This window comes from Poecilia latipinna, unplaced genomic scaffold, assembly GCF_001443285.1.
Source record: "Poecilia latipinna isolate Pla-1442-1.1 unplaced genomic scaffold, P_latipinna-1.0 Scaffold1267, whole genome shotgun sequence".
In the NCBI taxonomy this organism is placed as follows: Eukaryota; Metazoa; Chordata; class Actinopteri; order Cyprinodontiformes; family Poeciliidae; genus Poecilia; species Poecilia latipinna.
This window is the reverse complement of record NW_015113883.1, coordinates 142882-155937: the sequence shown is the minus strand read 5'-3', so window position 1 is coordinate 155937 and position 13056 is coordinate 142882. Positions and strand designations below refer to the sequence as shown.

The 13056-nt window shown below is 38.6% G+C and overlaps 1 protein-coding gene across 3 annotated transcripts in view; it reads left to right on the top strand.

Annotated features, from left to right (window-relative positions):
• LOC106961134 (ceramide synthase 2-like) overlaps nt 1–8664 on the top strand; it is a 19833-nt gene extending 11169 nt beyond the window's left edge. The window contains exons 4-12 of one of the 3 annotated variants that reach the window (XR_001427714.1): nt 739–857; nt 1943–2000; nt 2365–2415; nt 2509–2601; nt 3240–3368; nt 4777–4883; nt 5659–5812; nt 7085–7267; nt 7355–8664. Coding sequence is in view for 2 of the 3 variants with exons in the window: in XM_015054666.1 (XP_014910152.1) it covers nt 739–857; nt 1943–2000; nt 2365–2415; nt 2509–2601; nt 3240–3368; nt 4777–4883; nt 5659–5812; nt 7085–7216 (843 nt within the window). In the remaining variant the exon portion in view is untranslated. Of the gene's footprint in view, nt 1–738; nt 858–1942; nt 2001–2364; nt 2416–2508; nt 2602–3239; nt 3369–4776; nt 4884–5658; nt 5813–7084 lie in introns of all 3 variants that reach the window. The other 2 variants (XM_015054666.1, XM_015054665.1) reach the window with 2 other exon arrangements.
• Nucleotides 8665–13056: the final 4392 nt, after the last annotated feature.

The following is a 13056-nucleotide window of genomic DNA, read 5'->3' as shown; positions in this document are numbered from 1 at the left end:
TCTGTCCAGTTGTCATCTGTTTGTCTATCTGTCATTCTGTCCAGTTGTCATCTGTTTGTCTATCTGTCCCTCTGTCCAGTTGTCATCTGTCTGTCCTTCTGTCCAGTTGTCATCTGTCTGTCCTTCTGTCCAGTTGTCATCTGTTTGTCCTTCTGTCCAGTGGTCATTTGTCTGTCCTTCTGTCCAGGTGTCATCAGTCTGTCCTTCTGTCCAGTTGTCATCTGTTTGTCCTTCTGTCCAGTTGTCATCTGTTTGTCCTTCTGTCCAGTGGTCATCTGTCTATCTGTCCTTCTGTCCAGTATAATCTGTTTGTCCTTCTTTCCAACTGACTGTCCATTTGTTTGTCCATCCCTCTAGCTGCCCATCTATCTATTTATCCTTCTGTCCACTTGTCATTTGTCTGTCCTTCTATCTGTCCAGTTCTCGTCTGTCTGTCCATCCATTGATCCGTTTGTCTTTCTGTTTGTCCGTTTGTTTTTCTACTCCCACCAAATGTTTGTCTCCAGTCGTCCAGCCAACCATCCGTTTGTCTGTCCGTCCATTCAGTCCGTCCACAGGGTAAAAATGCCTCCAGACTTTCAAAATCAGAGCCTGGACAAAAATACAGATATGACATGAAAAACTGCCAAGAACGGATAAAAGTTTTGCTTGTAGATTCTGATGTGGGGCGTTCGGTGCGGTCCAACCCGAATGCAGCACCGGGTTCAGTTTCCTCCCTGCTGTCTTGTCTCCTTCCAGAGATCCATAGAGAGTTTAAGTAAACAGACGGGATGCTCGGTGCGACAGGTGCAGCGGTGGTTCAGGCGACGGAGAAATCAAGACCGACCCAGCAAGCTCAAGAAGTTTCAGGAAGCGAGGTTGGTTTACGTCCACGCTTCTAAATCCTTCCATTTCCCTCCGAACAGAACCGCATTTCCTTTGAGTCCCAGTGCTCACATAGTTTCATTTTTCTGGAGGTCATGATGTTCTCTCGCAAATGAAACATTTCTTGCGAGCGTGTCGACGTGAAAGCATGCAAACCCTGCAGCAGCACTTTGTGGGGAAGTCGTCTCTCGCAGAAACCGCAGAGCAGCGCCGGCTCTGAGCTCCCACCGGCAGCCGCCGTTGTAAAACAGTAACAGTGATTTATTGAGGTTGTTGTTATAAAGCCGCCGTGAGAGACATTCCTGCCGCACATTAAAGCTTTTAATTGCGTCGTATTCGACTGTTTCCACGCGGCACAGATGACCTCTTCATCACGAGTGGCTCCTTTTCTAGCTGCAAGCCGCACCCACAAAGTGGGAGGAAGCATTTCACAAAACCTGTTGCAGAAAGAGGAAAAAAAACTGACATCTGGTGAGCGGCAAAACCAACGCAGGCCAGCTGTTTCCCAGCTGCCGTTTGTCCGTCTCAGTAGATAATGGATTGTGAATTTTATCATGATATTTCGTAGCGCTTTTGGGATAATGATAAACGATAAAAGAAAACTATTTATTACTTCACTTCACCACAAATACGCTGCGTTTGAAGAGTATTCTTATTTCATATAAGCTTTTTCAGGAAGCCACATGTGATTTCTATTACTAACGCTACAAGTAAAGACTTGACTTTAATCACATTTTCAAATTTATTCATATTTATTGATGCTCTCCGGGAACAAAAATAGTAGAGAAAACGGTAAAAATTAGATTTTTAGTTACTTTTTTAACATCAACTGAAATTTATCACGAGAACCATAAATCAAAAATTCTTATCGTGACACGAAATTTTTCACAATAAATGATAAACGATACGATATGTGGCTAAACTATCATTTTTCCTTCTCGTAAATCTCGTAATCGCAACAGCTTTCTACCCTTCTTTGAACACCTTTTAGTCAAGTTTTTTATGTTTTGCTACATAAAGCACTACACTATTAAACACTATTCCTGTTTTCTGAGATAATTGCTTTCTTCTTTTGCAGCTGGAGGTTTACATTTTACCTTCTTGCTTTCTTTGCTGGCCTGGCAGTCCTTGTTGATGTAAGTAGTGCGCCCAAAGCTTGTCATGCAGATGAACTGAAAAATCATCAACATTTAAGTTACTAATCTTTCATTAATGATTTTTTTTCTTGTCTTGTTTTTTTTTTCCCCAACTAGCCCCTTGTTTTTGATTTTGTTTTGTTTTTTACAGTGGGCTGTTTATTTTATTTTACAGAATCTTCAGTGTTCATTTCTTATTTCGGTTGTTTTTGAAAAACGACGAATTATTGAGTGTCTTTTAATTTTTCATGCGATTAATTGAGTTATTGTTTGTTTGTGGCGGGTCTAACAGTTGTAGATTTGTGGACATTTAAAAACGTCCTCGTCCTGCTTCTCACATCATTCTTTTCCTGCTTCTTCGTAGAAACCGTGGTTCCATGATGTAAAACTGGTGTGGGAAAACTTCCCCAAAATGGTGATTATTGTTTATTCAAATGTTTCTCCTGAAGTTGTGAGTATTTTCCTGTGTTTTTACTGAACGAGATTTGAACGTTTCCTCGTTTTCCAGCCGCTGTTGACCTCCCAGTACTGGTACTACATGATCGAGCTCGGCTTCTACGTCTCCCTGGTTTTCAGCGTGGCATCGGATGTCAAGCGGAAGGCAAGTGAAGCCGCATTGTGTCTAAATAGTTTGACGTTACACACCTTCGCCCTCGGAAACCGTCCGTCAAGAGTGGTAATTTCCTAAGTGCCTGAAAATGATCTCTTGTGTTTGTGCCGCGTTTTGAGGTTTGGGTATTGATTTGCTCGTGAAATCCTGACGCGTCGTATCGACTGCAGCTCGTCGGCTTTTCGAGCTCTCCGTAAAGACGATCTCCTGAGCTGCTCATGTGTGACATGTCGGGTTAATGTGTGCAGGAGGTTTACATGTTGTTCAGAAAGCGCTAAAGCTGCAAACCTCAAACCAGTGGAGGCTGATAATCTGTCAAACCAAAACAGGGTTTTAGCTAGAAAGCAGGTTAAAGTTCAGCAGAATGCCACCGTGTGGAAGTCTCCTTTTTAATCTGAGAATTAGTTTTGTCGTTTCCAGCTAAACGTCTTAACGTGAATGTTTTTAAACGTAGCGTAGCTTCTCTAACTGTGCGCTCTGCTTTATGCAGAGAGTAAATCATTAAAAAAAAAAAAGAAAACTGGATCCTGGAGCATTGCTTTATTGAGGAATGTTTACAGCTCGATCAATAAGTCACCAATCCTTGGGTGCATTTGGGTTTTTAACATCACCTGTTTCTTCCTGTCAAGGATTTCAAAGAACAAATCGTTCACCATGTGGCTACCATCCTCCTCATCAGCTTCTCCTGGCTGGTCAACTACATCCGAGCCGGGACTTTGATCATGTTGGTGCACGACGCCTCTGACTATCTTATGGAGGTATGATGTGCCCAAAAGGCCAAAAATGGTTGTTTCTTTATGCTTCTTCACAAATGTATGCGTTATAAAATCCAAAGGGTTAAACCAAAATGACATTAAAAAGGGTTAGATGGTGGATTTTGTGTGTGGCGAACCATTTTTAATTTGGTTTTAATTGTGTTGTGGGTCGTCAACCCAGTTTTACTTTACTAAAAGAAGTTATCAGATTTGTCATTAAAATTTCCTGATTTTTCAAGGTGAATTAAGCCATGCCACACTGAGAGGGATCTGTGTTTTGTTAAAACACGCCCACAGCATTACACCTCCTCTACCGTACCTGTGCTTTCCCACATATTCAGCCTTTGTTTCGCCTAAATAATTTGTTGCAGAAAACCTCAAAGTTGATCTCACTTGTGGAGGATGGACCAAAAACACAAAATCTAACAAAGCATTTTTACTCTATTTTCTAATGCAAATACCTTAGTGCACTAAAAAAAAAAAAGAAAACGCACTAGTTCGACTGGCAAATTATTTCACTTATAACATTGGAAGAATATGTTTTTATAAGTAGAACTACTACTTTTAAAAAAAAAATCAACATTAGGGAATTATTAAAAAACAATCTCTTATATCTAGCTGAAAAGTTACTTGTTTTATTTCATTTGTACTAAGATCTTTGCACTGGAAACTAGACAAAAACTACTCAGCATTATTTTGTGTTTTTGCAGCGTACAAACTGGATTTGCATGTAACTGAAATTTAATCTGGTTGTGTGATTTTTGGGAATGGATCATTACTTTTTTTGCCCTGTTATTGGGTAAATTTCAGCCACAAAGTATCAGGCGAGTGGAAACAAGCAGGTGTGCACACCACAGTAATAACACTAAAAATAGAAGCTGTACAGTTGCAGGAAGTGAGAACGTTGCAGTTATTGATAGATGTAAATGGTACAAACACACAGTATTAATAAGCTTATATGTGTAGAGAGATATATTTGTGCAAAAAAAAAAAAGCCTTTTAAGAGAAACTGTAAAGGTAATTCTAACTGATTATTTTTAGAGCTGCGTTAAATAGTCTAGCTGAGCATCTCCTGGTAGGAACAACCTGCAGCAGTGTTGCTTTGTGTGTTTGGGATGCAGCAGCTTGTCACTGATGGAGCAATCCATGCTGTATAATTTATCACTGAGTGTAGATTACAAGTGTGAGAATGATTTATTAACTGTTTGACAGAAGAGCAACAATTTGTTCTGCCATTTTTTCCCCCCAGATATCTTCTCTTGGTTAAAATAATTGAACAGTTTTACATCAGCAGAAATGAATATTTCTTCGATATTTGTAGAGAGTTTCTGCCCTGTAGAGGTAAAAAAAAAAAAAAAAAACTACAAATAAAAATAAAAAAATCTCCTTTTTTCTTCTGCTTTCTTTCTAGTCGGCCAAAATGTTTAACTACGCAGGCTGGAAAAAAACCTGCAACTTCATCTTCACTGTGTTCGCTGCAGTTTTCATCATCACCCGCCTCATCATCTTCCCCTTCTGGTAAAACGGAAAAACGTCGCGCATGATGCGTCACACGCATGTTTATTCGATGCAATGTTTAATAGGAATGTGTGAGTGGTGGCTGCGGAGCTGAATTTCTATATTTTTGTTCTTCTTTGCATATTTTATTTACACATTTGGCACCATCGTCATATTTGTCCCAAGTTAATTGAACTCATTTGTTTTCTGCACCGTCAGCAAGTTGTTTAGTTTTAAAATGGAAATAATTAACCAAATGCCTTGAGTTATTTTTGTTTTTCATGCGTAAATTAAAAAAAAAATTAATATTTTCCTGCCATCAGGAAGTTTGGAAACATTTAGGAGAATGACAGATTGGCGTTTCGATCATTTTAGTGTTTTTGATTTGGCGATAATTCTCCTTCACTGTACCACCTCTTCAGCATTCAGTCTCCCATAAACAAGTCGGCGTGAGTTTTCTCATTCTTTGGATGTCACTTCCTACTCTGCCACAAAAGCAGCTGTTCAACAGAGACGCTCAGTGTGGGAGGAATCACTGAGACGCCATTTTATACTTATCAATGTTTTATCATTGGCTACGGTTACGTTCTTCACACTCAAGAAGCAGCAAATCCGTACTTGAAATATAAATTTGTTGACGTTTTCACAACTTTTTATTGTTTTTTTTTTTTTTTTTTTCTCCCCCCGCTCTTCAAACAATGTTTCTTTGTCTGAGCTCCCGGCCCGTTCTCAACGGGCTCCAGAGGATAACTGACGCCGGTTCTGAATGGACCCCTTTGTTCGCCCCTTTCTCCAGGATCATATATGCAACAGGCGTGTACCCGCTGTCCCTCTACTCCACCTTCTTCGGCTTCTACTTCTTCAACGGGCTGCTGGTGGTGCTGCTGATTCTGCACGTCTTCTGGACGGGACTCATCCTACGCATGGTCATCAAATTCCTGCCAGGAAATGTAAGAAAAAGCAACAGAAATCAGTGTCTTATTGGGATTTTTTTTATTTTTTTAGGTGCAATAAAGTGCGTGCGTGGTCTCAAAATCATTTCTTTGCACATAAAAATCAAAATGTAACACCTTTCACTCCGACGCTCCAAAATAAAACTCCAAGCTGTCCTGTGAGGCTGTCAGAGGTTTGTTAGAGACGACAGAGGAAGCATCTTGTGAGAGAGAAAGGGAAGAGCACGGCAACTTTGGAGGATCTGCAGATATCCTCGGCTCAGGTGGAAGAATCTGTTGCTGCTGTTTGAAAATCCAGAACTTTGGCCGTAATCGAAATGGAATAGATGGAGAGCTGTTGCTGAAATGAAGCTGTAAGAGGAACTCTTTGCAGTTTGTTACAAGCCGTGCAAGGAACTAAAAATCTGAATTATATAAAACATTATGAGAGCCAGAAAACTAATCCTGAATGCAAGCCTGTCACAGTAAGCAATAAATCAGTTAGTCGCACGATAAATTAAAATGAGCCCAGTAATTTTTATTTGCAAGCCCGTTTGTGTTGCTTTGCCTCATTTTTAAAGAGACCGCAGCCCTTTAATGTTATTAAAAAGGACAGATTAGTTTTACATTTTTCATATATTTTACAAAATTCATAAGTTTTGACCGTTTTCCTTGTCTGGGCTTAATGATTAATATGTTTTGAAGGGAAAGGTTTCATAATGTACTTTATTTATGGTTTTGGTTTTATTTGTTTTAGTTTTTGATATTTAAAATGTGTTGCAGTTTAAATCTTCTTTTGAAATTAAAGATTGTTGATCTTTTAGAGGGTGAACTTGCATTAATATGTTAGTTTGGTGTTAATTGATATCATAGTTTAACAAAGAAAAATTGGCTATTGTGACAGGCCTACCTCCATATCACTCTTAAAACTCCGTCCTCATGATAAAATTCGGTGGTGGCATCGTCATGCTGTGGGAAGCTGGTAGATCCTGCCAGAACTGATGGTGAAAATTGTTGCAGAAGAAAAAAAAAAGTCTGTTGGCAAGCTACTAAAGATCTGAAGTTTAGGTTCACTTTGCAGCAGTCTGCATGTTGTCAAATTGGACAAAAACACGCCACACTTTTCAGATTTTTAGCTGTAAAACTATGGCCTTGAAAACTGAATAAATTAATCAAAGTCTTCAAATAAGGGACAAGATGTGGATGAGTTGATGACAGCATTGCAACAAAGTTGCATCAGCCGACCGAAATTCAACACGTTTTCCGTTCCGCTTTGTGTTTTTGCGACAGGACATCGTGGAGGACGAGCGCAGCGATAAAGAGGAGACGGAGTCAGACGACGAAGACGACTGCGGCAAGCCGAAGAACGGCCATGTGCAAAACGGTCACTCTGTCCTCAACAACCACAGGAAAAGAGACTGACTGGGCAGAAAGAGAGAGACTGGGTGATTTCAAAACAACAAAAAAGAAAAGGTGACGGTGGCGCTCTCATCTGGAAGCTGAAGAACATGCAGCAGGCATCACGCTCAGATTTACTCTCGTTTGTATTCTACGTTTTAGGAAACGCAGTCAGCTCCGAGGAGATGGCCCGGCCTCTTTGTGGATTACACTAAGATAGAAAAGGAGCTGTTACGATCCCGTTTGCCTCCAAGCAGCAGAACAAATTTCCACTTCTATGTTTTTCCTCTTTGCCAGCCCGCCTGCTCGCAGCTTTGTTTCCTTGGTGGGAATATTTCCTGGAAACTCGGCTCTTCAGATGGTTTCTCCCGTCCCCCGCAGCTCATTAATGCTCTTCCGAGTGTCGATCTAAAAACTTGACTTATTTTTGCTCTAAATAAACGCACTGACGCCAGAGATGATATGATGAGCACTACTGTAAATGTGGCAGTGATTTCTTCTTTTTTTTTTTTTTTTCTCTCCTATGGACCATAAATCGCCTTAAGTCCAAAGTTTTATTCAATTACAAAAAAAATTAAAAAAATAAAGGTTTGTGCTGCGTTTCTGCCGCTCTGGCTATTTTCGGTTAAACGTTGCGCCTCCAGCCAGGTTTAAGACGAAACGATTGCTAAATAATAATATTTTTGTAATAGTGCGAGTGAAGGTGGCTAGCTTGCCATATGAACTGAAATGTGCCTTTGGAGAAATGTGTCTTTAAATACTCACTTTTCTGAGAGATGGCTTGTTTTAAATGTTTGTTTTGTTTAAAAATCTTAAAGTTTCCTCACTTTTCTTTTCATCGTTTAATTCCGTTAGTGCGGCCAAAAAGTTAAAATTTGGGAGCAAAGTGTTTGATTAAGTCGATCAGTAAATGTTGATTCTTTTCTGGCCGGAGTAATCCAAAGCATATCCATTTACTATACTTGTTTTTATTTTATTTTTTATTTTTATTATTTATGTCTCGGTCATCTTGAGATGCACTTTACGGTTCTTTAGACGATCAGTATTGTCTGAAAAAAAAAAACAACTGGTGAATCATTTTAGTTGCAGTGTTTGATTCAGATTTCAAATCATTTGTTTGGAGGTTCAAAAAAATGATTTCAACCGTTTATTTTTATATTTATTCACATTTATTCACATTATTCATTTGTTTTGATAGAATTTTTTGGTTTAGCCAGGAACAAAGAAAGATGGTAGTGAGTAAACAAAATGTAACGCCAAATTGTTGTTTACATTTTCTAAGACGCTGTTATTTGCAAGTGCCTTCATCATTTCAACTGTTAAATTGTTAGAAAAAATAAATCTTCTTTTCGAATGCCTTCTTGACCAATCACACGCAGCTCTCGTTTTGACAACTTTGCTTCTGCTGACGTGTTTTTATCCTCCCTGAGTTGTACATTTCTAACATGGATGACATAAATTCGTGTGGAAAACGTCTGTTTTTGTTGCATTTATTTCTGAAGACGATGTTGAAATGTTTTTATGGATTTTATTTCTGAACAATTTTTTTTCACTGAGGTTTGCTTTGTGTTTTCTTTGCATTTTGTAGACAAAAAGACTAGTTGGGTAAATACAAAATGTGATTAAGTTTTTTTTTTTGTTTGTTTTTTTTTACCGGAAATAACTAATATTTTTAGTATACCTTCTCTGATAACATGTTCAAAGTAGTTGAGGTGCAAAAAAACCAAAACAAAAAAAATGGATCATATTGCCATATAGTAAAATTTTTGTGCTTCGTTTTATAGTTTTAAAATATGAAATTTTCAAAAAGCAGGTTGATTAGCTTTTTTTTTTTTTTTAATACATCCTGACCTAAATTACTAATAAGGTAAAAAGGATCAGTCAGAATTTGGTTAATGTTGTAATTTTGGACTCTTTGCATAAATCTGAGGAATCTGGGGTAATAAAAAAAAAGCATATTATTTATTAGAATCAAAAGAATACTGCTCAAAATGTTGAAGATTTGGCCATGATTGCATTCTTTATGATTCTCTGTGGATTACTGGTGGAAAGTTTTAGCTTTTTTTTTTTTTTAAGGAAAGCTAGTTTTTTTCCCTCCCACCCTCCTCTACTGTATTTTGGCTGCAGGCTTGAAGTCCTCCTCATCTAATTGCATATGGAGCGGGATCACTTTACCATCCTGTGCTCCACTTTATCCTCCACACTGTTCCTGCCACCAGGCCGCCTCAATGCAACAATCTCCATTTTAAAGCAGCGGGGTCAATTTCCACCCAGCTGCAGCATCTGGCTCTGCAATTTAATTGCCAATGCGGCTCCAGTTTCTCTGGATTTTCTGTGTCCAGTTTTCCTGCTTTCTCCTGACTTTGCCTCTTTTTTTCCTCATTTCCTCTTCCTGTCTTTTTTCTTCTTACATTTGTGAAATGAAACCTCCTGGTTGCGTGAGCCAGGACGGTGTGAAGTCCAACCAAAGGTCTCCCGACAGGAGAACAAAAGCTGAGGGGTGTTTGATCCACTTGTGAACTGTGTAGACCGTTATTCAATTCCTGCTTAAGTATTAATAAAGGCTTTACACCCGGGGGGAGGTCGCGAGGTGTGAGTGCATGCTTGTGTATCTTGCATCCATGCATCTCCTGAGTGCAGGAGCTAATTTGTGGGCTGCTCATTTTCCCTGTAATGATATTGCAAGAGGAGGGACAGTAAAGGCTTTGGTAGCAGATCACTGTCCAGTGTCGCCTCGTTAATAAGGAAACCTTGCTGCAACACAGAGTTTTGATGCTATAAACTTCAAACTATGACGGCTTTTGGGAGGTTTGGGCTTTTGGCTCTTCGGCAAACAAAACCCAGATGACGATGCTTCCAGGATGGTGAGTTACCGGCTTTGAAACTTTGCAGAGTTGATACTGGAACTAAAAGAAATGGCGTTTTTTTGTTATTTATAGGTTTTGTTTCTGTTTAAGTCAAACTCGAATGACTTTTCAAAACTTTTAAAGATAGTTAATGTTGGGGGGGTTGTAAAGAACCAGACACCAGACCAATGAGGTTTTTATGCCTTCCTTTGCAAAGGGACAGATCCACAACCTCTAACCCGGTCAGGATCAAAGATTAGTGAACTCTGCTTGAATTGGCTTTTATCATGATGACCTTCTTCAGTGGAACAGTGCAGAGATAACAGAACAGATGGATGAGTGGGAAATTACATCACAGATAAAGAAAGAACCTTAAAGAATAACTGGTCAGAGCCAGTTAGGTAACTGAACACATGAAGCACTCAAATAAAATGATTAGTTTTACCCAACAGTTGATCTCGCATAGCTGCATCAGGAAACCTATTATCTGGCCGAATTAATATATTTTTTTTAGTAAACGATGCTAGCTTTAGTTTTATCAGTTAGTTTGGCTGTCATGTAAAATTATTTTCACATGATTAAAGCTGTATGTTTGAATTGGGAAAGTTAAAAAGCAACATTGTCTAATATGAAGATTGGAAATATAAACACATACTCCCTTTAAAGAGACAAAAATGGACAAAAATCTTGAAGGGGCCGCATTGATCCGTTATACAATGTCTTGGAAATGATAAATGAGTCTTGTATTCAAATGTTTTTCTGTCTTTTTTGCAAAAAAATATCATTTGTATCTGATTTCCCAGTCAAATGCCTTCATAGGTCACTGAATAAGTAAACGGCATCCACCTGTGCGACACTTCAAACATGCCAAAACTTTTAATTCAGGCTGGATACGGAGAGCAGTAAGCAGAAAAGGTGATTTTAAAAAAATGTATTAGGTGTAAGCCTCTGCATAAATAAAAACAAAAAATTGAAGATTTTAATTGATTGATGTAAATGTAGTTTGCCTGGTGTTTTATTTTTGTACTTTTTTCCTCAGTGAAACAGTGAAAAGGTGGTATTTTCTAACAAATGACGGCTCTGAACTCAGCTGTGAAGATGATCTTCTCTTGTCTCTCTGCTTGAATTTCATGGATTTATATCAGCAGATGGATGCAGTTGCAGAGATGAGATATTCACACAGTAATCTGATCTGTTTTAGACGAGCTCATTGATCACGTAGATTAGATGAGGGGCTAAATTAGAAACTGGAAAAAAAAAATACTTCAGCGTAGCGATTTAGGATGACAGAAAAAGACATTTTGTGCCTTTTATTAAGAAGAATTTTATTCCTCTGTTTGTTTGTTGTCTTTTTAAAGTCTTCTCGATCATCTCAGCTGCACATAACCCCAGACTTGAGGTGATAGAGGCGAGCTCCTCTGACAAGACTCAGCATCGCCCACATGGACCAGCCTGCGTACCAGGCGCCACCCTTCGAGGTGGATGTGGACCTCGGGTTTGCCCTCTTCTTCCTCTTCCTGCTCTGTTTCTTCCTCCTCGTGACGGTGGTGCGCTGCGCCCAGACGGTGGTGGATCCCTACGGCTCGATCTCCACCTCCACCTACCAGGAGGAGCAGATCACCTGAGGCAGTCAGGAAGTCACGTTTCAACTCTGACGGGAGATTTTGTGTGGGGGTGGAAAAAACTTTGCAGCATGAACTGTACTTTCAAACTCCACCAGCTGGAATATATATGTATATATATACATTTTTTTTAGTTTTGCAAGAATAATAATCCACAGAGCACCAACTGAAGGACAGAGAGCCACAACTTAACTTGGAGAAGTTGTAAAACATCAGATATCCTGTTGTATTTGTGAGTTTATAGTCCAAGTTTTTATTAATGACTCATGAATGGGTTTATAATATCGGTTGCATCGAAGTTTCTGAGGACTGTGTGAGTGAATGCCCCAAATGGTTAGTTTCCATGTGGCGTTTTCTGAGAAGGTTAAAGAAATTCTCTCATGCCTATACATTTTTAAAGCCATTAATTGTAAGAGAGCCAGGATTAAATTACACACTAACAAGGCATTACATTAATTACTTTTGCTATTTGGACTTGATTGCCATCCTACTTAAAGATTCCACAAGTAATTTTTTTATTAGACAAAAAAATTACGTTTTGTCTAATATATCCAGCCCTCTAATGGGAAACCAGCGCAAGTGAAAGTGGTCATGCCATATATCTTGCTAAAGCAAGTTGACTATTGTTCTCTAGTTTCTTAGGGTTTCAAATATCAAATTAAAATGGCAAATTCTCGAGCACAGTAAATTTTCTCAGCTGTAGTTTTATCTCAAGTTGCTAATAGGAAATATAACTTTTTCCAGCTTCTAGATCATTTGGCCCTGATCAGCAAACAGAGCATTTTAAGAACATTTTAAATTGCGTTTTAATGTACATACATGTCCATTAAACTCAAGTTTTGTCCAAAGAATTAAAGAAAATTGGGTTTAATAATTAATCTTCACTGTGTACAGTCCCTGAAATCTGACAGTGCACAGTTTCAGTATTTAAAAGAAGGAATTTAAAGTTTTTTAGTCACATAATTCATCTGGAATGCCCCTTAAAGTTGAAATATTTGACTTAGCTGATAGATGATGTCTCTACAACCTTGTTTCAAAATCTAATGCATATAGTGGAGGTTGCTGCAATAAATTGATGTCTTGTGTTTTGTTTTTAGTCAGATGTATATTTTTTATTTTCCCTAAAGTTTATAGTTTGTTCTTATGTCTGCACGCTGTTAACTCTTGAAAACCAAAGTTTTAAGGGTCATATGTTTTTCTTTTATAGCATAGGAAGAAAAAGAACATATTCACTTCGGAGCTGGCTGAGTTTTATTTCATGTTTTCACATCCTTTTTAATGCAGATGATACCATCAATTTGTTATCCAAATTCTCTTGTGCAAACTTGCAAATCTTTTCAGTTTGTTTTCAATCTAATTCAGTTACATTTGACTCAGCTCAGACAGGTTTTATGCG